The following is a 23,442-nucleotide window of genomic DNA, read 5'->3' as shown; positions in this document are numbered from 1 at the left end:
CCCAATTCATGTACGTATTAGGAGAAACGTCCTTCTTAAGGTAACCACTTATTGGTAGTGAATCCATGAAAACGTTTGACTTAGAGACATGCATCTTTTCACTTTGATTCTACAAATTAAGGGGACTACTTTGAAGTCAATTATAAAGGTTGTTATCATAATCTAATACTATTTCTTTTTTTAAATATTTTATTTTAATAAAAGTTTTTTGAATTGTTAACAAATATCTTTAGAATACTATAATATTTTTTAATTAAATATACTTATTGAGAAATACTAATAAATGTCTTTAGAATATTTATTAATAATTTAAATATAAAAATAAAATATTAAATTTATATTGAAACTTATATATTCAATTTTTTAATTTTTTTTATTTTTATTTTTATTTTTAAGAAGATGAAATTTTATTTTATTAACCAGACTAACTAAATATAACTCGTTTCATTGTTCCCTTGGGTAAAAATACAACTATGGCTCTGTTTTGGTCTTTATGCTAGATAAAAAAATAAATAGTTTTGGTCTTGTATCCATTATGCACCACAAATTAATCTTCACTCCTGTTTCTTTTCTCAAATTACTCATGCTTATTTTAAATGGCAACTAAATTGTCTTCTTTGGTCAAAAGCTGACTCACTAAATGTTTATAAATAACTTTAATTGACACATGATTTGAGTTAAATTTAAATAAATCAAGTGGTCTTTCAACACTAAATATCCCAAAGTAAATGTTCTTATATGAGACAACATCCTAGGTGTAATTTTGATTTTTGAACACCATCATGAATAAAAAGAAAACAGGTCCCTTCCCAGAAAGTAACTTTCTGCCCCTGACAAAATAATATGATTACTTTTTATTTTTGGCGGTGATCAAAAGTGAAATTTGAGCACGATTAAATTGAGGATTAAGTTAAAGCTGAAATCAATTATTATTAGGGCCAATTTGACTTTCCAATTTGGCTTCTCCTTGCCATCAAAGTCTACAAAAGAGGACACTTTTATTTGTTCAGTCGTTTTCTGAAGGAGAATACAATAATGTACTAAAATCCAATTCAGGATTCAATGTGATATCTTAGTTGCATGCATCATATCACCAAAATACTAAACAAATTTAGTAGACGTAGTTCCTATTTTTATTTTCATAATTTAATTTCATCGTAATTTTGTTAAATTTATTAAAATTTTAAATATACATTTTATTTTATTTTATTTTAATTAATTATATTACTCTTAAAACACCTTATATGAGTAAAAACACTTTATATTAATTAAAATTTCATTTTTCAATTACTTCTTTTATTTCTATTAAATTTATTTATTTATTAAATTGAAAAAAAGTTGTATAAGATGAACTGCTATATTTAATTATTGCAAATTATTTTATTGTTGTTTACATTCAATAAATCGGTTGGAATAAAAGATAGTTTAGGTAGTCTATTGTCAAGGTTATTATTGACATGAGATAATTTTGGGTGTTGATTGTTGTGATGGATTGGGTGACTAAGCTTCAATTAATGTTTGATTTTATCTCAAAACTATTTGCTCATTTTACATATATTAAGAAATATATAAATAAAAGAAATGAATAATTTTTTTATTAAATTATCTTTATTATATATTAATGTATTATCAATGTTATAAATATTTAGTATAAGATATTACATTGAAAAATAATATAAATAATATTAATTAAATAATACAATTAAAGAAATTATATTATAAATTGAATGAATAATCCATGTTGAGATTATTATCTTCTAGATGTGCACTCTTGTTATACTTCCTCAGTTCCTCTCTCCTACATATAAGGCATTTTAGTAGAAAATAATTATTGGTTTATATTATCGATCAAATGTTTAACAATATAAATGAAATATTAATATTGTTTTTCTCATTATATGGACACTTTAATATTTATAAGTAGTATTATCTGTTTTGTATAATTTATTTTTCGATACTATCAATAATAGGTAATTTTGTAAACTAAATCATTTTTTTTTTCATATTAACTATATTTTTTAGTTTGTGTGTCAGAAGCTAAAGTAGTATAGTATATATAGGACGGAATGAATATAAGTAAAACTAGCTTTAATCTAATTTTTTTTTTTAGTTAAGTGTAATTAATCTTTTTGATCTTCAAGAAAAAAATGTATTTTCAAAAGATCATTCATATAAAAACTTGTTTCATTAAAATAAAACAATCATTTGAAAATAACATTGATATTTATTAAATATCGTATAACGTCATTAAATATTTTGAAAATAATTAAAATTGCTTATATTTGATAACATCAAAATTGAATATTTGTACGAGATCAAATAGAATAAATACAAAGATATGTTTTGCTAATAAAAGTAAATGAGTTGGATATTAATGTTAACTTTGTTTCTTTCTTTTTTTAATTGGTGTACTACCCCTTTAATATCTTTGCAAAATAGTTAACTTTATTATCTATAATATAATAGATTGAAATTATCCTTTTGTACTTGCTATTCATTCTCGTTGATTATATATAAAAAAATACTTTTAGTACAATACGTTTTTTTTTTATATTTAAGATTAAAGGTTAATTAACTTATACTATCTTTAATTGAAAAAAATTAAATTTTAAATTACAGATTTTGGAACCATTTCATACAATCCTCTATTTAATCAGATTAAAATCTAAGGGCTAAAGTCAGTATTAGAGGGTTAGATGGAGTCAACAGATTCAAACATCTTGCACCATTCCTCAAATTCCAATTTACTTGATAATGAGAAAAATTTACTCCATATCCATAATTGTATCTCTAACTCTTAAATTTCAGATTGTTCTTTATAATAAACGTTTTGAAAAACTCTTTTATCGTCCTAAGATTTTAAATGTGTTTTAAAAAATTTAATTTAAATTCTTCATAATATAAAACTCTTATGTTACATGAGATTCTAAAATACATCTGAAATTTTGTGAAATGAAAGAAAATTTTGCATTTTGAAAAACTTAGATAAAATTAAATTGCACAAATTCTATTTTAACATTTATAATTTATTTATTTATTTATTTATTATGATGAACCATAATTTGAATATTTCACATAGATTTGTGGAGATAGAGTATAATTTAGTAAATTGTTGTGGTAGTAATTGTGTTGAAGTGAAAGGGGATTATGGTCACATGACTCATTATTGAGCCCAACCTAAAGAGGATGGACTTGGCCCAATGTAAAGATCTATTTCGAAGAAAATGATACAAATTCTTTATATATTTTTAACGGTTGATTTATATTTATCTTTTTGTCTATTATTTAGTTTATGTTTTATCTAACTATTTATGTATGGTTAATTTATTTATAATTTGTTCAAATGTGGTGAGATAAATTTTGATACTATACAACATACCTCTTAAAAATAAATAATTTAAAAGAGACCTCTTTTAAAAATTCAATTACAAATTATTGAAATTTAGGACCTAGTTATAAGTTATTTATTCAGCAAAAGTTATATAAAGACATTAATTTAATTTAAATATCTAATCATAACTTATTAATAAAATTATAAATCTAACTAAAAACTTTTTAAAACATCTCAAATTATTCAGAGAATTTAATTTAATTTTTATTTGTAATTTTGGTGTGAATATCAACGTGCAATAAAAACGCATGAATAATTTATTTCTATACTGTAATTCGTCATTTATTTTTATAATTTTCATTTTTCTTTATCAATCCGTAAAAATGGAAAACAAAAAATAGTTATCCAGATTTTATTTCCCTTCTGGCTTTTCTTTTTATTTGATCGCTGAAATAGAAAACAAGAAGAAAAACTATAGTGAAGTCAAAGTAAAAGTAAATGAGAAGCATATTTCATTGATTGATGTAAGAATTTAAATTCCTTTGAGGAAGAAGCATTTTCATCACTGAGAAACTGAACAATATAGAAGAAGATGAAGGATGAAGAAGAACAAAAATCAACGGTGAAGATGGATTTGTTATCGTTCATTGATTCAACCACTCTCTCACAGTCTGAACTTCACGCTCTTTCTCTCTCTTCTCTCACCACCTTCGACCTAACTTCTACGCGCCAAACCGTCACTCCTAAAATCGATCCATCAATCTTCAACCACAGCTCCGGTTCTTACCGTCAAACTTATTCTCGACCTCGCCGTCGTTGCCGTGTTGCACCGCTTCTTCCAACTCCGTCTCTCCCCTCCGACCACCGCGTCATCGTCGATTACCTCAAGCAATTCATTAGAGAAGATCCTAAGTTCGATCAGGTGGAGCTTCTTCAGCCTACTATTACTTCCCCGCCGGTGATATTTGCTGGCGGAGAGAGGAAGAGGAAGAGAGGGAGGAAACCTAAAGTGAAAGTGCATTTGGATGAGTGTTACAGAGGGATGGAGATTGTGAATAAAAATGGCGTTGTTATTGATCTCGCTGCGTTGTCGAATGCCGAAGATCTGTTCGCCGGAGAGCTTGCGAGAAGGACGGAGGGGTTGAGTGGTGAAGAGGAGTTGTTAGGGTTTTTGAGTGATTTGGTTGGTCAATGGGGAAGTAGGAGGAGGAAGAGGAGGATCGTTGATGCTGCTGATTTTGGAGACGTGTTGCCTCTTGGTTGGAAACTTCTTCTCAGTTTGAAGAGAAAAGATGGTCGTGCATGGATTTATTGCCGCAGATATATTAGGTTTAATCTTCTTTATTTTATTCAACCTTAGGATAGCATACTTATATCATTTGCATGGTTGCATTACAATATTGCAAAGGATAATGATAAATGTCATGTAAATTGTTTCGGGAATCTATCATGAATGTAGTTATGGAAACTTGTAGTAACTATATTATTCAGTATACCCTATGTGATTGAGTAGAGATCCTCTTCATTTCTCAAAGAAATGGAGATGTCCATTAGTCTAGTTTTGATGTATAAATGTTTAATTAATGTCATCCATTTTAGGAATGCATGCATTTATATCCTTTATTTTTATTTGCTCCATATCTATAGTAATGAACACCTCCATTTCTTTTGAGAAATGGAGATGATCTTTACCTGATGTGATTTCTGATAAAGATACTAGTTAATTTGTTAATTGATTAATTCACTAGTTGTGAGTGTTTGATGATTCAATCTTTCTTACTAAATAGCATCTCTCAATTGCAACATGTAGTACATGTGTATGGGTTATGGGATTTGTTTGCTGTCAGCTTGGAAGAGCATTAATGTGCTTTGCTTATCATTGGGTTAGGAGTGAGGACTTCTCTAGTGTAGATATATGTGTTTTTTGGTTTTGGTTTACTTTTTGGAGCTTATTTATTCTTTTGTTTGTTACTCTCCAGCCCTAGAGGACAGCAGTTTGTGTCTTGCAAAGAAGTTTCTTCCTATTTGCAGTCTCTTTTCGGTCAACCTGATTTACAGTTACAAATCAGTCATCGGAGTGAAAATGTACTGCAGGAACAGAGAGTGACTGCTGAAAATGTAAGTAACCCTGCTGCTGCTGCTGATCTGTTATGATTTTAATCTGGAGGTTAACTGGTTATGTTGCAGTCTGCAGGTGTTATCCGCGAGGAGCAGGATCAACGACAGATTGTTGCCACTAACTCGGATGTGTCTGGTTTATCTGTCTCTAATGAACGATTGAAGGAAATTGCCTTGTTGGAGATGGAGAATCTTGCAGATGTGCAAATACATGACCTGTTTGAATGTCACAAGTGCAGCATGACCTTTGATGAGAAGGATGCGTACTTGCAGCACCTATTGTCTATTCACCAAAGGACGACGAGGCGGTATCGACTTGGTTCATCTGTTGGAGATGGAGTTATAATGAAAGATGGCAAGTTTGAGTGCCAGTTCTGTCATAAGGTGTTTTTGGAAAGGCGTCGCTACAATGGTCATGTTGGGATTCATGTTAGGAATTATGTCAGGAAAGCTGAAGATTTACCGGGTCAGCCTAATGTCCTGAGACAAGACAAGTCCCCCGTCAGGGAGGAGATGCCTTCAAGGATATCTAAGATGGATGCCCTCATTGAAATTGCTCAAAACTCTATTATGGAGGATTCTGTCATGGAACCATATTGTTCATCTAAACTGAATACGATTCCCGTTTCAGATATTGCAGGTGGTGACTTAGATGAAGAATTAAATGTGGAGTCTCCGATCAATGAATGGCAAATGGAGGAGAATTCGATTGGCAAAAATGATAGTCCTAGTTTACCCATGGATGGGACAGTAGAGGAAATTGACGAAGATAATCAAGTTGTTGATGCAAAGATGTTTAGTTTTCTAGATAACACGTGCTTGTTATCTGTAAATAAGCAAAATGTTGATGCACCTGATACTTCTAATGGACAATGTGACGTGGCGCTGACTGTTGAGGGGTTTGATCATTCTGGGATCGATCTGCGAGGAGTTTCTCAAAGTCCGTTGCTCCCTTTATCTGGGAATCACATGATACCTGGATCTGAGAAGAGTGAAAGTTCTGGTCGCACTTATACTAAGGGGCATCTTAAACTTGATGGAGACAATAGTAATAAGAGTGGCTTGAAAATTGGTTTAGATGGCTGCAAGGATGTACCTGTTGTTGCTAATGTTCAAGTGACAGCAATGCCAGCATCTAAAGAAAATGTTGTACAATCTAGGGTTTGTAACTTCTCTGTATCCCCAGAACAATCTTTGGATTCTTTTTCTGCATTCAGCTCAGACAAGGTATAAGGCATAACTTATCATTGCCATTATTGTCAATTTGTCAGGGTTTCATTTATGTTGGAAAATAGAGGGAACATTCCTACACGTATTATGTTGGTGTCCGCTTAGGACGTGGTTAATTTGAATCCCTTTGTATGTTCATGCATATGCATGGCAGTTGGTCTACTGTGCTTACCTCCATTGATGTTTCTAATGTATTCATGTTTTATTTTGTATTGATGTGTTGCAGTATATTTAAATTTTCATTATTTACAGATGTTATCTTAAACATGTCAACCTGATTTACAACTGTCATTGTGTGTCTATAATTACAGTAGATAGTCTCTGTATTAATAGAGTGCTTGTTTGACTCAATGCTACTAGAATCTCTGTATTAGTAGATAGGCTTTAGTATTACCAAGATCGTGAATGTGTTTACATGATATCTTACTTGCTCATCAGCCTTGCACATTTCTTGTACTCTTGAATTCAGTGTATTGGAGATTTCAGTAGCACTAATTGCTAGGTTATGACCATGTACTTGTGTACTTGAAACAAACATGCCTAGTACATTTCTCATTTGAACTAGTGCTAAAAGAAAATTATGATTATTGGAATCTAGCATCACGGGCATTGCATTCTCTTATGCAGCAATTAGCTACGACCCATTCTCTTATGCAGCAATTCTTGTTATTGCTCATTGACAGGGGTTCCAGGAATTGAGGTTAGAAGATATAGGTTCTCTCGAGTATGATTTTGCAAGTGTTCAAGGTTCTCTTGATGTGTCAACTGATTTGGCACATAGCATAGTGGTGCAAGGGACATGTGCATCCTCAGCTCAGTCTGCATTACAAGAAGTTATGTTAAATGTGGATGAGAGAAACCAGCTTACAACTGTGTGTGTATGGTGTGGAATAGAGTTTAACCATGATGCTGTTAATTCTGAATTACAATCAGATTCTGTTGGATTCATGTGTCCGGCTTGTAAGGCAAAAATCTCTGGTCAAATCAATGTGTTGGACAGTGGATCACCAAATGCTGGTCACATTTAGACTGGTAATTGTTGATTCTCTATAAATTTATGATTTGATAAGAATGGTTTCTGTTATCTTATCTCGTTACCATTATTTTGTTTTCCTAACTGAAAGACATTGCAGGTCAATACTTTGTTTTAAGTAGAGTGTATTATTCTGAGATTTCAATATCTGAAAATATGTGTTAGTGTCTGAATAGGCGACTTTTGATAAACTGAGTGCATCGTGGGTCAGGTTATTTGTTGTTTATATTAAGAACTAAGGGATGAGCTAAAAAGTGGTTCTTACTGCAAATGCAAAAAAAGAACACAATGAAAAAGTTGGATGATTGGTTTCAGTTATCTTATTGTCTTAATTGTCATAACTGCAGGGGCAGGCTTGCCGATGTCATATTCTATGTGATCTCAAATTTAGTATTTTTCTTTTAAACTTTGGCAGGCAAATGATCTTTAGAAAAATCAGTAGCAGGATTTACCTTACCTTTCCACAAGAGAAAATCTAGAAGAGAAAATCCAGCTTTTGGGGTCGATATAGAGTGCTCAAATGTGGTGTCTGCATAGATTTATCTCGTCAACTCATTGTATGTTGTATTATCACCCCACTATCCCGTTTATTCACAAGAGAACAGATAATATCACGTAGTATTGTTTTTTTGCATTTTGTATGTATCACTGCTGTAATTGTCTTAGAGGTCTTTCAGTTGAACTCCATACATTTAGTGTGTGAGTGTAATTGTTGTTAAAGTAAAAATATGAATTTATACTGGTATCTCAGTTTCAATTCAAATTTGTATGATTCCAACTGTTATTATACGAATATATTCAAATGTATTGTCAACCCTTTTAGCTGAACTCTTCGCAAAGAAATATTTTACAGTTGGATACCGTATTTAAGAGCCCATACTTGAAACCACTAGCACTAAATTTCACCTGTTATTCTCTAATTTTATACGCATAGGACCATTAGCTTATGAAATAATGGTTATTAAATTTTTTTAAATTTCTTATATTTTTGGAGATTTAATCCAAACATATTAAAATAATCTAAACGTGTTCTATTTTCTTATAATTTTTTTTCTTTCCAAAACATCAGTTTTCTAAGCTTAAATAATGTATAAATAAATTTTTATTTAAAAATATTTGTATTATGTAGATTTTTTTAAAAAAAACATTAGTAAAAAACCACACGTGGATCTATGTCAGAAAATAGTATTATATGGAAAAACGAACCAAAGTTAAGAGCATCTGGTTCTTAACGATTTAATGCGAGAATAATAGATAAAAGCATATCTTCGACACAAATGTGATGCCCCAACTATAACGAGTATTCTTATTTAATTATAAATAAATCCCTATTACACACGAATTCAGCTTTCGAGTTTCCAGCCCAGAACCAGAGTTGCCTTACCTTACCACTAAAAGGTGACCATTATGCATCGCTCAGTTGAAGGATTGGATTCCACATTTGACATCTTTTTATTAATACAAAAAAATATATTCAATTTTGTTGCCACGATTACAAAGTTTTAGTTTATTATTGGTGCTCAATTTTCAACTCATTAAAGGAAATGCATTAACAAAGGTGATTAAGTTTTTCGCATTTGAGCTGAGAACAGCTCAAATCCAATGGTACATTTGAGTTGAAATCTTCTCTCTATATATATTCTTCTTGCTGGTTGCATATTATAAACTTGGCATGTTCAAAGTTCAAACAATGGATGATAATAAATTAAAAGCCAGAAAAAGCAAAAACAATGTTGTTTCATTAACCAGAAACAGTGCTAGTGCTTGCTTAGATTACCATAAGTTCCTTAGTTCAATGCATACTAGGAAAACAAAACTTATCTGCAGTGGTTGCAAAAAAGAGCTTGTAGTACCCACAAAAACAAATACTTACCGTTGCTATGAATGCAACAGTGTTAGCAATTCCATTTCAGGTTATAAACAATCAGGAGAAAACAATGGAGGGGCCAAATTGTTCAACCAAGATCAACAACTACACAATGCTATCACAAACGTAGCTAATTCATTGTCCTTGTCGTCGTATCCAACTACAACCGGTAACAAGCGCGCAGTTCTATGTGGAGTTACTTACCGCAAAAGACGATATAAGCTAAGCGGAACCATCAATGATGTTATTAACATGAAATCTCTACTGGTTAATAATTTTGCATTCCCAATTCAATCCATACGTGTCCTCACAGGTATCTGCTACAAACTTTGATTATTTTGATACCAATTCTAATTTCACGCATGTGTTTGTTTAATATTTATTTGTTTCTTTCATACTTTCTAATTAAATTGAAAGCTCTTTTTGAACTATAATGTGATAATTAACATTACAAGAACATATACCACACAACCATACATAGATAATTAAGATTAGAATAATAAGTTATGTGACTTTTTTAAGTGATTATGTGCCATCTAAATAACTCTGACCATCCATGTATGGTTGTATGGTCAAAATATCACTTTCTCATCGTAAAACTCCTCTCATTTGATATGCTCCGTGTCTTCCTTTATATATATATATATATATATGTTTCATGAAAAATGAAAATTGAGTTATGACTTATATGTCATAGTTATATTTCATTTAGCTTTTCTTGTGGGATAAAAACACAGAAAGTACTAGAACCAGATTTTGTGGTAATGGTGAAAGATAAGAGGTTGATATTATTGTGAAACCTGTAAATTGCAGAAGAACAGAAAGATCCAAATTTGTTTCCAACAAAGAGGAATATAATGGAATCTTTAAAGTGGCTGGTGAAGGACTGCAGGTCAGGAGACTCATTGGTGTTCTACTTCTCCGGACATGGTTTGCAACAAGCAGCACAACACAAAGAAGATGAAACTGATGGGCTTGACGAAACTATTTGCCCTGTTGATTTTATTAGAGAAGGGATGATCACTGACAATGAAATCAATTCTACCATTGTCGGGCCACTTAAGAAAGGTGTTCGACTTCATGCTATTATTGATGCTTGTCATAGTGGAACATCTCTTGATCTCATGTATGTTTATAAAAAAGACAAGTAAGTACATATATGTTTAATGCTTTATTTTCTTCCATTTAATTTTCTGCTTCTAATCCATTGCCCCAAATTTCATGTAAGCCATCAGTCTATTATCAGACGACTTATTTTGTGCTGGAAATATGTTTCCTATTTGATTCCAAACTGAGTAAATAACTAAGTTGGTCCTTCAAATTGTAAGGTTGTATCAACATAGTCCTCCACATTATCAATATCTCAAAATGATCCCTATAATTGTAAATTGTTAATCAAGTTTGCCCTTTTGTCTAGATCAGTTCTCAAATGCATCCTTGATATTATTCATTTAGTTTCAAATTCATCTACAATATTACCAACTTAATGTCATTACACAGTCCCTACAAATATCGTTAATGCGAGGGACTAGATTGATACGGTCCTAAAATTTGAATATCAATTTGGGTATTTACTCATTCCAAACCTCACTTTAGTCATTTGAATGTCAACTAATTAATTTACCTCTTGTATGCATATATGCTTGCAGTGGCAATTGGAAATGGGTGGATAACAAACCCCCTGGCACAGAACCTGATACTAAATGTAAAAATGGTGGACTGGCCATTTGCTTCAGTGCTTGTGAAGATGGCCAGATGGCTGCTGATACTGCAGTAAGAATTTTTGGTTATATTTTTATTCTGTTCTTGCAATGCAATACACATAGTTGTTTTTTACATCCTTCTTTTCTTGAGTTGTGAGTTGTGACCAATCTGTGCAGGCTTTTGGAGGAAATGAGATGAACGGTGTTATGACCTATCTTTTGACAAAAATAATTAGAGAAAATTCTGGAATCACATATGCTGGTTTGCTAGAAAAATTGCACGAGGAAATTGCGAAAATTCACCGAATCAAACACTTTAACGGGTTCTTGAGACACATTTTTCACCGTAGAATTGAGCAGGTAGGCTTCCATGAGCTTGAATCCTCTGCTGCTGTGCATCATCTATAGCGCAAATAAGACAATGAGAAGAGAGTAGATGATGAAAAAATTTAGAGACAATCAGCGAAGAAAATTAAGAAAGAGATAGAGAGGATGTAGGGGGTGCAGAGGGAAAAGTGTGGATCCTATTTAGCTACAGCACCATACTGCAGCTGAAAAGGGTCTCCAATTTCCTATAGTAGGAGCTAACCTTTCATGCAAACATTATTTTTATCCCGATATAAATGCATCTAACATGATCTTCAAAAGTCCTGTTTGTGCAAGATTAACTAGATTTTCGTAAGAGACTCGATTTAGGATTATAGAAACAAATTTGGTATCTGCGAGTGTTTTCTGGTCACAGCAGTAGGGGCATAATAGTTTTAACAATTATGATAAGTTGTTTTAGATTAACCTCTAATATTTTCGATTTCTAAAGCTAAGAAACTCATTTAATCATTTATCATTTGTATTTTATTTATGCCCAAATATGCATCATCTATGATATAGGAAACGAGCTACCTGTGTTGTCGCTTTAAAAAAGCATTGATACCTTCCATTTTTTTCTTCATTCATGAAATGTTTGGAACATTGCAGGATCCTCTCTTATCATCGTCGGAGAAATTTGACGTTCATACAAGAATATCATTTTGAGCATGCACGTCGGAACAAAACAAAGTCTTTGAAGGCTGATTTGGGCCATTACTTACGGATTCCTGTTTCTTTCAAGTTCCAAGCCATGCAAGATGTACCTAATTGACATATGGCCACTTGCTCAATGTGATGTACTCTGCAAACTCTAAAGCAGGAAAGTTGAAAGGGACACTTGGAAGCACTATCAGCCCATATATATTACATCATTACACAAAGTATTAAAAAATTTATTTATAACACACTATATATTTACAAAGACCATAACTTACATAAAGTTGATTCTAAGTGCATTTTGCCAGAGCTACAACTAACTGTAGTCTTCTGAGGAGTTTGATATCTATTCAAAGTTGGTTTGTTCTAATGTGACACATAACGCAACAGGTAGGGGAGGTCTGTCCTGTTGGAAGAAAAAGACACGTGACCATTGACGAGGTTTGGTTTTAAACTAACAAGGGAAGTACTGTTTTGTATTGTATTATATTGTATTGCTGCATTGTCTCATTTCATGTGTGTTGTCCAAACACTAGTTGTTCCTAAACATTGATGCGGATTAAGTCATTTGGGACAATAAACTCCTCATATAGATGTCTGTTCCTGTGCATCAGTTATCTAAATCACATTGTTGAGATTTGTGTTCTATTCTTGTCTGTTCTCTACTATGATAGATCAAATGTTATATGAGGTATTGCTGAGAAGCTATGTAGATGAATTTATGTATGCATTACTTAAATGGTGTAACTTTGTTTACGGTTAATTTCGGCAACCATGCTTCGATTCAACACAAAGAGCAATCTTGATTAGAGTCCTTTTGGGAATCTCCAAGTTAAAATTCCGCCTTTTTTTAATCCTAAATTAACCAATCCAACCACAATTTGCAATTGTAGAAGAGCAGCATTCATGTAAATTGGTATTGATCAATAATGAATATGTTCTTCTTTAACGTTATCGATTGGTTAACATGAGGCCGAAAGCATATAGTTTAGATTTTGAAGAACATTTTAGCATGAGAGGCTAAAATAAAACCTCATCCAATCAAATAAGTGAAAAATGTTAGTGGGAGGTTTAAAAAAGAAGAAATGAGGAATATTATATGACTAACTACAGAACATTTTCCTGACCAGATTCCTCAACTCTCATATCTCACCATATAATTAATTAGGAAAGAGTCGAATCAAAATTGGCACGCTGTTCAATTTCAAGTTGCATACAAAGAATATAATCTTCTTAAAATAATAACATGGGTCTTCCTTCCGTATAATACAAGAGAGAATCGAGAACGGGTTGCAGCATCTGGTTCTTGATGAAGTGATAATAATTCAAAGACATATATATAAATCTTATCTTAGATGATTCTCCTTCCCTCATTGTCTTGAGTTTGTCAAACATGATTTAGGTGCAGCTAAGCTCAGATTCACACTCACTATATCAATACGCATTTATCTGCTTGAAAATTGTCATGAAAAACACCAACTTGAGTATCACTTATCAGCACAACCAAGATAATGCAATTGCTAAGTACACTAACACAAAACAAGAGCTGCTTAGTCTGGAATTGAAGTCTATTATACCTGCTAAGGATGGTGATGATGGAAAACACAAGGACAAAACATTGATAAACAACCTACCTCAGAACATTTCAGGAAATGGGAATGGATCAGTTTTCCTTAGTATCTACAACTACAATTTCAGCATGCATTATCCTCCTACATATGGAACACATGTCCCTTCCTATTATCCTCAGCTTCAGCCACCACCTCCATTGAGGCTTCCTTCTGCATTTAGTAACAAGAGGGCTGTGTTATTTGGAATCAGTTATGCTAACACAGGGGCACCGAGGAAGCTTAGAGGCTCTGCGAATAATGCTCGGTGCATGAAACACTTTCTGGTTGACATGTTGGGTTTTCCTAGCAATTCCATTTGCATGCTCACAGGTACTTTCTGTTCAAATCCTTCTATCCAGTGGTATAGATAGGGATCCGCACAGCATACGATATGCTAGGAACAGAGATATGTTTATGTTGTGTTGTGTACGTTCTGTCCATATGCATCATGCTTATGTGTTGCATTGTTTATTATTTATAACATAATTGTTACTAATTCATATTTATATATTAACACTTTTATTACACGTCCTGCAGATGACTCCGAGGAGAAAAACATGATTCCAACAAAAAGTAACATGCGAATGGCCATGAGGTGGTTGGTTGAGGGCTGCAAACCAGGGGACTCGATGGTGTTTTACTTCTGTGGACATGGATCAAGGGTTAAAGACCATGGCATGGATGAGGTTGATGGGTACGATGAAGCGATATGCCCTGTTGATTATGAGCATGAGGGGATGATACTCGACGATGAAATCAATGCTACAATTGTTAGGCCTCTACCACATGGTGCTAAACTTCACGCCCTTGTTGATGCATCCTTTAGTGGAACAATTTTTGACTTACCATTTGTGTGCAAGATGAACCGGTTAGTTTGTTGTTTATGAATTAATGTTATTATATACAAGATGGTTTGGTGCATTAAAAATAGGCTATGTTGAGTTCAAGCAGGATGGGTTCTTTTGGATGGAAAGATCATCGACACCGGAGAGCTGGCTACAAAGGCACAAAAGGAGGGCTAGTTGTTTGCATTTCAGCCTGTGATGACGATGGAAATGTTGCAAGGAAATCGGTTAGTAATAATGAATTATGCATCTTTTTTCTCCATTCTAATGGTTGATGTACATGAGTTAGAATCAATACTCATAACTGTTACTGAAAAAACAAAGGCTTTTGATGGTTGAATAGGCTTTGACTTACAGTTTCCTCCAAGTGATGCAAGATGTACCTAAATTGACATATGGCCACTTGCTCAACACCGTGATCTTTACAAACCAATGGGCTAAAGCAGGAAAAATTGAACTAAAAGGCCAAGATCTTGCCAGAAACACTTGGCAACAGTATGCTCATGTATTGATCGGTTATATAAAAGGCTGAGGCTCTCATCAATTATTTATTTATAGCATCCTAACTTACATGAAGTTGATTCTTAATGTGTTTTGCAGGAGCCACAATTGTCATCTTCTGAGAAGTTTGATATTTCTTCCAAGTTGTTTCTAATGTGACACATAAATAAAGGGTACCCTGAAAAAGACTAATGTGTAGTTGGGAATAAGGGGAGTACTTGTCTGTACTGAATCATTTGTTCCTAAACATTGATGCAAATTAAGTCATTCCCGACAATAAACTACTCTCTCTTATTTATGTGTTTATGATTTATTGAGGAGGTGAATGAGTTATGTAAATTACACTGTTGAACTTTGGTTCTGTTCTTGTTTGTTCTTTTTGCTGAGGTAGATCAATTCTAATCTTTTGCCAAGAAGCTACGTAGATGAATTAATGAATGTATTATAAATTTTTTCTAAAACATTATCAATGTTCAATGAGGATGACAGTAATCCCAAAGAATGTGGCCTAGGGGAAGTTGTCAGCTAGGCTTGTTTAAGTATGTTCTTTTTGTCATGAACTAACTATTCTAAAAGCTTAAGTTGTCAAGTTAAAATGCATACCACCTTTTTTTGAACTTTTATTAGAATAATGAAAATGAAAGAAATAAACCTGAACTGATCCAAGAGGGACTAGAGGTGACGACCAGAGTTAGATGAAAGTTACGACAGACGACGACTCTGTTCCTCGGATGAGAGTGGTGTACCTATAAATACTTTGAAGCTCAAGTCGGTGTGTGTGATCGAGAAGAGTGAGAGACTTGTTAGAATAGATAGTGTACCTCAGCAGTAGAGTCCATTAAGAATTGGGCCTGGGCGCAATCCGAAACAAAACTTTAGACTACATAGTTAACTTGAGACCATGTTGAGAATCAACCATCCCAAAAGCTTAAGCACCTAAATAAAAGATTTTATACCCAACACTTTTGTATCTTAAATGTAAGAATGCACGAATGCTCATTCTTTCGAAGTTCAGTGGCAAAGATGTTAGGACTAATCCAAATAATATCAATCAAGGATGTGCATAAAAATTATCAAATATCATTTTGTTACACCAAGCAGGTTTAAGAGGTAACAATAGAAACAAAATATGCCAAAAAGGAAAAATATAGAAAATCTGAAAATATTAAACTGAATACGATTACACATGAGATAAACAAAATATGAGGCAACTATATTATAAATTAAAGGTGCAACAATTGAAAAAAGTTGTTTCAGGTAGCATGTTTATGTTTTGGCCTGAACCTATAATCTCACACCCTACTTAAAGAAGAAAAAAAGAACTCTGATGTTACTAAATAATGACAGCAGCTTAGTAAATAAAGGAGAATAGTACTCAAGTCAGTAAATAAAGGAGAATAGTGAAAAGGTTTCACTATGAGGATTGTGACTCTGCCAACTGAGTAACTATTTTTGTTTGTCTCTGATGTGATAGTAATGACCTGTAACTGTAACAGCCTAACCGTCTTCAGTTGGCCATTGACGACGTGGCTTGGCAGATACTCAGATACTCTCAATACAATGATTAGTCTTGAGACCAAGAGGGGCCGGCCTATTGGTGTTTGATATTTGGCAAACATAGGCTTAAGGGCTTAAGATTGGTCCAGAATGAGATGCAAAAATTCATTCAACAACGACAATCAAGTTTTATCCCACGGTCGACTAAATGAATCAAACAGTATATAATGTTCTGTCATATATCACATCTCTATCCTACTCATTAATCTATAGGACTGGATACAAAAATTCGTAATTGAAAATTATGAAGGATTCTCGCTAAAAATATGAACTTAATTAATAGTAGTCTCATCATCTCCCTACTCTATTTCTTTCCAGTTACAATTCATTATCATATAAAACAAACTATTGTAACTAATTAGCTCGAATAAAAATTAATCTCCTTTGTCATCAGTCTGTCATCTTCATCTCAGCAATCAATTGGTGAATAATATGATATCGAAATAATATTTTGAAAGAAAGAAAGAGATAATTGGTATATTCCAGTGTCCACTAAGGAAAGACAAATAGAATGTGATTCTATATGTCCACATTGTAGCATCCCATCACAAAAAGGTTCCAACAGACTTGATTAAATAGAGACACCTCCAACTGAAGTTCATCACCAAAACATTTACCAAACAAAATATTCTGCAAAGCTCCAAAAGATGGCAAGTAGAAGAGCAAGATGCAGTCAGTGTGGAAGGGCTATACAAGTGCCCGTAGAAGTAGAAGCCTATGCCTCTTCCATAACTATTATATGTTCTGGATGCCATTCCCAGGGCTTCAACCAACAACCATCACTCCGACCCAATTACTCTTCTGTCGATAACAACAACAACATAACTTCCTTCACAAACTATCCTCCTCCTCCTACCTATGGGAGACAACAGTTTTGGCAACAGCCACTGAGGGGCCCACAACCTTCAATGACACCTCCTTCTCCATATGGTAACAAAAGGGCTGTCTTATTTGGCATTAGTTATGGTAATCGGGTTAACAGAATTAAAGGTTCTCTCAATGATGTTCACTGCATGAAATACTTTCTTACTGAGAAGTTGGGTTTTCCTGCTAATTCCATTCGCATGCTCACAGGTACTACTAACTAGCTCTTTAACTTTTATTTTATGATATAGCTAATGATGGTAATATCATCTCCACTTGTTTGCGGAGATAAGACTGCATACATTTACCATGGTCAAACTCCACCTGATAGGAAACTTGGCCGTCCTTTTAGTATAGCTAATGATGCTTAATGTCAATTTATCGTTGTTCTATACTAGACATGTTACCAGTTTCATATTTCATATACACCTGCAAATTTAAGTTGACATACTTCAGATGCTAATGTCCTATGAGATGATGATTGTGGTTTAATTAGACTTAAAGATAAAGGTCTAACACCAATAGCCAAAAATGGTCTCAATCTCATTCCTTTCATGCTATTCTATCTATATGTATATATAATAATACTGAAAAACTACCTGCAGATGATCCAGGGGAGAGAAATCAGATGAGAATCCCAACAAAATATAACATGAGAATGGCAATGAGGTGGTTGGTTGAGGGCTGCCAACCAGGGGACTCATTGGTGCTTCACTTCTCAGGACATGGATCAAGGGAAGTTGACCGTAGCATGGATGAGGTTGATGGGTATGATGAAGCAATATGCCCCGTTGATTACGAGCACGAAGGGAAGATTGTTGACGATGAGATCAACTCTACAATTGTTAGGCCTCTACCTCAAGGTGCCAAACTCCATGCTGTCATTGATACATGCTTTAGTGGGACAGTTCTTGATTTACCATTTATGTGCAGGATTAACCGGTTAGTTAATAATCAAAACTATGTATGTGCATGTATATATGTCATGAATCTAAATAACAAAATATTTCATGTACAAATGTTTGAAATAGATTAAAAATAAAGTGAAAGTTTTGTGATTAAAAGTAAAGACGGAACAGAAAACGTTTCCTCAAAATAAACAGACCCTTATAAAATATAAACCTAGATATGATTTTCTTTCTTTGGAGTAAAACAGAAAAGGTTATTATGGATGGGAAGATCATAGAAGTTCTAGAGCTGGCTACAAGGGCACTAGAGGTGGGCTAGCAGTTTGTTTTTCAGCTTGTGATGATGATGGAAATGCAGCAGACACATCGGTTAGTAATATTAGTAATGAATGCTGATTGATGCATCCTTTTATCCCTGTGACTGATTGTATTTATCTGAATTAGAATATAATTTACCTCTGATCCAAGACTTTGATTGGTTTATTAGGCCTTTAGTGGTAGTGAAAGTGCTGGTGCCTTGACTTACAGTTTCATCCAAGCCATGCAAGTTCAACCTAAACTGACTTATGGTCAATTGCTTAGTGCCATGCGTTCTACAATCCGTGGGGCAAGAGAAGGAACTTTTGGCACGGATTATCAACAGCATGCCATGGACAATCGGCAGCAGTATGCTCATGTATTGCATCAGTTCTCATACAAATATATTCATATCATATACTTTAATAACCTAAAAGAAGCTGATTGAAAATGGGTTTTCTTTGCAGGATCCACAGCTGTCGTCTTCTGAGAAATTCGATATTTATTCGAAGTTTATTGTAATGTGATGCATAATTAACAGTGGCTTTGGAAAATAAAATGAATAAAAGGAATAGGCGATGTTGGTAGAAAATAAAATAGTATCGATTTGGGAAAGGAAAATAAGTGCTGTAGTACTACCACCTCACTGTGCCAATGGTTACTACCACATTTGCCGCATTTGCGAATGCCTTTCCTTATCATCTATTTTTGTCTATTTGTAATAATTGGAATAATTGATTCAAGCTTGATTATGCTACCCCAAAAAATTGTTCTGCTTTGAAAAAATGCATCGCATTAGACTTTTTAATTAGTTAAAAGGTTTGTGCAAGGTAACGAGGAAAATTCTCCATAAATAACTTCCTTTTGATAATTCTTGACCGAATTCTCTTTTTTTTGGAGAATTTGTTCTGCTATGATTTTCACAGAATAGAAAGAAAAATTAGATTCTAAAATAGTTAATGTGGAGAAAGTAAACAAATGAACCCCCATAGAATTGTGATCTGATAAATTTAAGAGAAATTGTACCCTTCATAAATAGAGAGGCCACATCAACCATATTAAACAGGCATTACCAACACAGTGGCTCGATAAGAAGCAATACTACCGAATTTATCAATGGTGTAACGGTTTAAAGATACAATTAATATCTACATATTCTCTATCTATTCCCATGATAATAATACTTGTTGCCCATTTATCTTTTTTACATTATTCAAGACATTTAAGTGGAATGGTTATTGAACTTTTGAAAACTAGAGCTGTAGTTGGATAACTGTAATTGATTGCTTCTGCATGAATTGCAAAGTGTATAAAATATCAATGATCGTTCAAAAGCAGCAACTGCTTGCGAGATGTACAGCACCAGCGAGCAAAGCATGAATGGAGGTTTGGCCAGTCAGAGGATGAACAATGTGTAAAATGGTGGAGCCAAAGAGAAAGAACCTGTTCCTGCTTCTCTTGTTCTAACCCCTCTATAATGCCTTCCAACACTCTCTCTAGCTCAGCCCTCTCATTGATGCTCAATGCCGGGGCATCAGTGCCATTACTGGCTCTGCATAACAATGGCAGCCATGTCTGTAACATCTTTAACTTTACTTGCAAGCATTGCTTCATCTTGCTTTCCTCAATTTCATCTACGCCCATGTCTTTAACTTCTTTGAAAAGGAATGCTGCCACGAAAATTCAGGGCAACTGTTAGAAAACATAAACGAACACATGTAGAATGATTGGCCTAAAGTTAAATTATTTCGATGTATTCTTTTTAATTAACTTAAAAGTACACTTTTTTTGTTTATATTAAACTTTTAGTTTATATTTAAAGTCGGATGGAGTATATAGTTAGTTAAAATGTACTATAAATTTTACACGGTACTCTTTATTTATTGTATGTATATGTGATGATCCCAATTAAGGAAAAGCCAAGTAAGCAACAATTGGTTGTAACAGAATGGGAAAGAAGCACGTGGAACAAGTGATGTGAGGGTAAGGCGTATAAGACAGGGAAAGGAAAACTGGGAAGGGTGTGAAATGTGTGATGTAGTAACCTTCTTTTCTCTCTCTCTATTCTTCTTCTCTAGGTTCTCTCTAATTCTTCTTTCTTCATTGTACTCGTTCTAGCTTATACACTAGACTAGATATGAGACTTATCTTACGTAAGTAATTCAATAAAATAGTCTATGGGATTCACTCCATTACAATATCACTTTCACATTTTTTTTGATGGGACAAGTCAATCTAATGAGAGTATGAAGCCTTGCAGCTGTTTGAGAGCAGAATTTAGGAAGGCAAAGTATACACTTTAATATATATTTTAAATTTTTAAAAAAATAAAAGAATAATATAATATATAATCATATAATATTTCAATCACACTTCATTCATTCTTAGAAATATTTTATGGTTTGTTTAATTTAAAAAAGAAAAAATATTTATAGCTATGTTTTTAACAAAAAATTACTGCCATTGGTGTCAAAAGTATTTTTTTTAATAATCAAGTCTTTATATTATTGAAACTTTTCAAAGTAGAATATATATTATATACAGCTCCTTATCTATGCAGCTTACTTAATTTTTTAATGACGATGAGAACAAGACACGTGCCCTTGCTAAAATAACAAGTTGGATAACATTTTTGTCTTCTTGCATTTGAAGGAATGATATCAACCACTAACAGAACAGTTTTGACAAAATGTTTGAACAATTCACGGCCATATTAATTATCTCAGGCTTTTTATCTTAGAAATTTCCCAACCTACGTTCACACCACACCATCAAGCTTTTATTTTCAAACCAGCTTCATTCATGCGTCAGTGACTTTTGTTAAGAAAAAAAAAAAAGATGACGAAAAGAAGTGTACCATCTCTAGATTCTCAACTAATATCTAGGACAATAAATCTCCACCAAGGGAATTTTTTAGTGTTACAGATCTAAACCTCAATGCTTATTTACTTCATTTGTTGTTGAGATAAAATATTAAGAAGAAAAAAAAGCAACAATAATAAAGAGATCATTAATCTGTTCAAAGAGTATAATTTTTTTACGCACACCTCTAATAAAATCAAGAGGAAAAGAGATAAACACTAAAAAATAATTTGACACTTACAATCATAAGAATAAAATATTTTATTAGTATTATTTTAAAGTGCGGTTACAAAATAATACTATATTATTATTATTGAATTGAAAGTTACACGCAAATCGTTTGCATCACCATTCAACACTAAAATCAAATGGTACTGTGGTATCATTTTGATATGTTATGTTGTTACTATCTAAAATTAGCAATATTGTATTTTGATCACAAAAAAAAAAAGATTATATTAATCTACAGAAAAAGTTTATACGAGTCTGCATGCAAATTAAATACGTAATGAAGAAAAGAAGATCTGCAACATCAAATTATTATTTTTGTTGAATAAATAAAGAATTAATATTAAGACAAAAAAAAATTAAAGAATTAATAAAGAAGAAGAATGATTATATTTTACCTGCAAGTTTGACAAGCGAAGCCTGCAAACGAGGGTCAGCAGAAAGAGCAAGGAAGCCCAAATTAGAAGCACCGGCCCATCTCCGAAGCGCTTCATCGGTGCAACCACAGTTCACCATCTTCTTAACCATCCAAACCAATTCCGCCGCCAATTTCTCTGCCGGAACACCGCACAAACTTCCCTCACCTCCCCTAACCCTCCATCCAACTACCCTCACCACCTTCCGTATCCCACGCCTCACCGTCCTATAATAATACTCTCCTCCCTCTCCTTCACCTTCAACCTCTCCCTCTCCACACTCCGACACCTTCCCTTCAAGCTGCCTCAACGCCCTCCCAAACGCCGCTGCAAGCGCAACGCGATTAACCTCACGCAACGAATGAACACCGTCGTTGTGATTATCATCGATAATCTTCTCCGTTAACGATCGAACAACTTCGTATTTTCTGGAACTAACAGGAATATCGTTTAACGCAGAAAGAAGCTGAGAAAGAGCGCGACCAATTGCGGTGTCGTTTCTTTTATCGTGTGAGTATTTATTAGGGCTGAAATTGAGCTTAGAGACGGCGTTTTCGTAATTTTCGAAGAAGAAGAAAGAAGGAATGAAACGAAGGAGAAAAAGGTAAAAAGTGAGGATTATGAAACGAAGGGTTTGGAAGAGTTTGTAATTGAAAGATAATGAGAGGAAGGAATTGTTGTTATCGGCGGCGGTGTTGAAAAGGGATGAAATAAGGGTTCGGAGAAGCGGCGGAAGTGGAAGTGGCATCGGCATGCCACCGTCCGTATTTTCCGCGTTCTTCCCCTTCCCCATTTTTGGTTGAATAAGTTTTTCTTCCCTTTTCTTTTCTTTTTTATTTTCTTTGTTTTTTATAATGAAAAAGGTTAAATAATTTTTGTTATAATTAGGTGCATAGTGCAGTACTCCATCTTATTTGAGTTGTATACGCTGCTTGTTTTGTTTTATTACCTTTACTTTAGTAGCAATGATAATATTATTATTACTACTTTTACTTTATTTTCATTTAAATTCAGATGAGGGTCAAAATAGTAAAAGTAATATTCAGCCA

At 33.5% G+C, this 23,442-nt stretch overlaps 5 protein-coding genes across 8 annotated transcripts; 4 read left to right on the top strand and 1 right to left on the bottom strand.

Moving 5' to 3' along the window:
- Nucleotides 1–3,768: 3,768 nt before the first annotated feature.
- Nucleotides 3,769–8,526, top strand: LOC101489448 (uncharacterized). Of its 2 annotated transcripts, none has more exons than XM_004485535.4 (5): nt 3,769–4,660; nt 5,311–5,449; nt 5,519–6,676; nt 7,363–7,711; nt 8,060–8,526. In XM_004485535.4, the coding sequence occupies exons 1-4, from the start codon at nt 3,924–3,926 to the stop codon at nt 7,705–7,707; spliced, it is 2,379 nt and encodes a 792-aa protein (XP_004485592.1). In that variant the 5' UTR covers nt 3,769–3,923; the 3' UTR covers nt 7,708–7,711; nt 8,060–8,526. The 2 variants fall into 2 exon arrangements, with proteins under 2 accessions (XP_004485592.1, XP_004485591.1); XM_004485534.4 differs by having other exon boundaries at nt 3,770–4,660; nt 8,128–8,526.
- A 356-nt stretch (nt 8,527–8,882) lies between these two features.
- LOC101488786 (metacaspase-3-like) lies at nt 8,883–13,061 on the top strand. 2 transcript variants are annotated; one of them, XM_012712917.3, is made up of 5 exons: nt 8,883–9,892; nt 10,393–10,705; nt 11,229–11,352; nt 11,460–11,642; nt 12,258–13,061. In XM_012712917.3, the coding sequence occupies exons 1-5, from the start codon at nt 9,385–9,387 to the stop codon at nt 12,312–12,314; spliced, it is 1,185 nt and encodes a 394-aa protein (XP_012568371.1). In that variant the 5' UTR covers nt 8,883–9,384; the 3' UTR covers nt 12,315–13,061. The 2 variants fall into 2 exon arrangements, with proteins under 2 accessions (XP_012568371.1, XP_004485588.1); XM_004485531.4 differs by having other exon boundaries at nt 8,896–9,892; nt 10,393–10,726.
- A 146-nt stretch (nt 13,062–13,207) lies between these two features.
- LOC101489115 (metacaspase-3-like) lies at nt 13,208–15,600 on the top strand. 2 transcript variants are annotated; one of them, XM_027337634.2, is made up of 5 exons: nt 13,208–14,245; nt 14,453–14,783; nt 14,867–14,987; nt 15,104–15,255; nt 15,361–15,600. In XM_027337634.2, exons 1-5 carry the CDS (start codon nt 13,771–13,773, stop codon nt 15,413–15,415), a joined length of 1,134 nt encoding a protein of 377 aa, XP_027193435.1. In that variant the 5' UTR covers nt 13,208–13,770; the 3' UTR covers nt 15,416–15,600. The 2 variants fall into 2 exon arrangements, with proteins under 2 accessions (XP_027193435.1, XP_004485589.1); XM_004485532.4 differs by having other exon boundaries at nt 15,104–15,265.
- A 1,815-nt stretch (nt 15,601–17,415) lies between these two features.
- LOC101488451 (metacaspase-3-like) lies at nt 17,416–19,644 on the top strand. The gene is made up of 5 exons (XM_004485530.4): nt 17,416–17,892; nt 18,288–18,624; nt 18,839–18,959; nt 19,078–19,266; nt 19,355–19,644. The coding sequence occupies exons 1-5, from the start codon at nt 17,466–17,468 to the stop codon at nt 19,412–19,414; spliced, it is 1,134 nt and encodes a 377-aa protein (XP_004485587.1). The 5' UTR covers nt 17,416–17,465; the 3' UTR covers nt 19,415–19,644.
- A 328-nt stretch (nt 19,645–19,972) lies between these two features.
- On the bottom strand, nt 19,973–23,282 carry LOC101515692 (uncharacterized). The gene is made up of 2 exons (XM_004485529.4): nt 22,376–23,282; nt 19,973–20,557 (listed from the first exon to the last, which is right to left on the bottom strand). The coding sequence occupies exons 1-2, from the start codon at nt 23,184–23,186 to the stop codon at nt 20,205–20,207; spliced, it is 1,164 nt and encodes a 387-aa protein (XP_004485586.1). The 5' UTR covers nt 23,187–23,282; the 3' UTR covers nt 19,973–20,204.
- Nucleotides 23,283–23,442: the final 160 nt, after the last annotated feature.

This window comes from Cicer arietinum, chromosome 1 (assembly GCF_000331145.2).
Source record: "Cicer arietinum cultivar CDC Frontier isolate Library 1 chromosome 1, Cicar.CDCFrontier_v2.0, whole genome shotgun sequence".
In the NCBI taxonomy this organism is placed as follows: domain Eukaryota; kingdom Viridiplantae; phylum Streptophyta; class Magnoliopsida; order Fabales; family Fabaceae; genus Cicer; species Cicer arietinum.
The sequence above is the reverse complement of the archived record's forward strand: the minus strand, read 5'-3'. Positions and strand labels throughout refer to the sequence as shown.

Bases quoted from the DNA above. Each gene is read 5' to 3' on its own strand.
- LOC101489448 (XM_004485535.4), top strand. From the start codon at position 3,924: ATGAAGGATGAAGAAGAACAAAAATCAACGGTGAAGATGGATTTGTTA. The intron at 5,450-5,518 runs GTAAGTAACCCT...GTTATGTTGCAG, and splicing joins AGAGAGTGACTGCTGAAAAT to TCTGCAGGTGTTATCCGCGA. The intron at 6,677-7,362 runs GTATAAGGCATA...GCTCATTGACAG, and splicing joins CTGCATTCAGCTCAGACAAG to GGGTTCCAGGAATTGAGGTT.
- LOC101488786 (XM_004485531.4), top strand. From the start codon at position 9,385: ATGTTCAAAGTTCAAACAATGGATGATAATAAATTAAAAGCCAGAAAA. The intron at 9,893-10,392 runs GTATCTGCTACA...TGTAAATTGCAG, and splicing joins ATCCATACGTGTCCTCACAG to AAGAACAGAAAGATCCAAAT. The intron at 11,353-11,459 runs GTAAGAATTTTT...CAATCTGTGCAG, and splicing joins AGATGGCTGCTGATACTGCA to GCTTTTGGAGGAAATGAGAT.
- LOC101489115 (XM_004485532.4), top strand. From the start codon at position 13,771: ATGAAAAACACCAACTTGAGTATCACTTATCAGCACAACCAAGATAAT. The intron at 14,246-14,452 runs GTACTTTCTGTT...CACGTCCTGCAG, and splicing joins TTCCATTTGCATGCTCACAG to ATGACTCCGAGGAGAAAAAC. The intron at 15,266-15,360 runs GTATTGATCGGT...TGTGTTTTGCAG, and splicing joins CTTGGCAACAGTATGCTCAT to GAGCCACAATTGTCATCTTC.
- LOC101488451 (XM_004485530.4), top strand. From the start codon at position 17,466: ATGGCAAGTAGAAGAGCAAGATGCAGTCAGTGTGGAAGGGCTATACAA. The intron at 17,893-18,287 runs GTACTACTAACT...AACTACCTGCAG, and splicing joins TTCCATTCGCATGCTCACAG to ATGATCCAGGGGAGAGAAAT. The intron at 18,625-18,838 runs GTTAGTTAATAA...GGAGTAAAACAG, and splicing joins TTTATGTGCAGGATTAACCG to AAAAGGTTATTATGGATGGG.
- LOC101515692 (XM_004485529.4), bottom strand. From the start codon at position 23,186: ATGGGGAAGGGGAAGAACGCGGAAAATACGGACGGTGGCATGCCGATG. The intron at 20,558-22,375 runs GTAAAATATAAT...TTTTCGTGGCAG, and splicing joins TTCGCTTGTCAAACTTGCAG to CATTCCTTTTCAAAGAAGTT.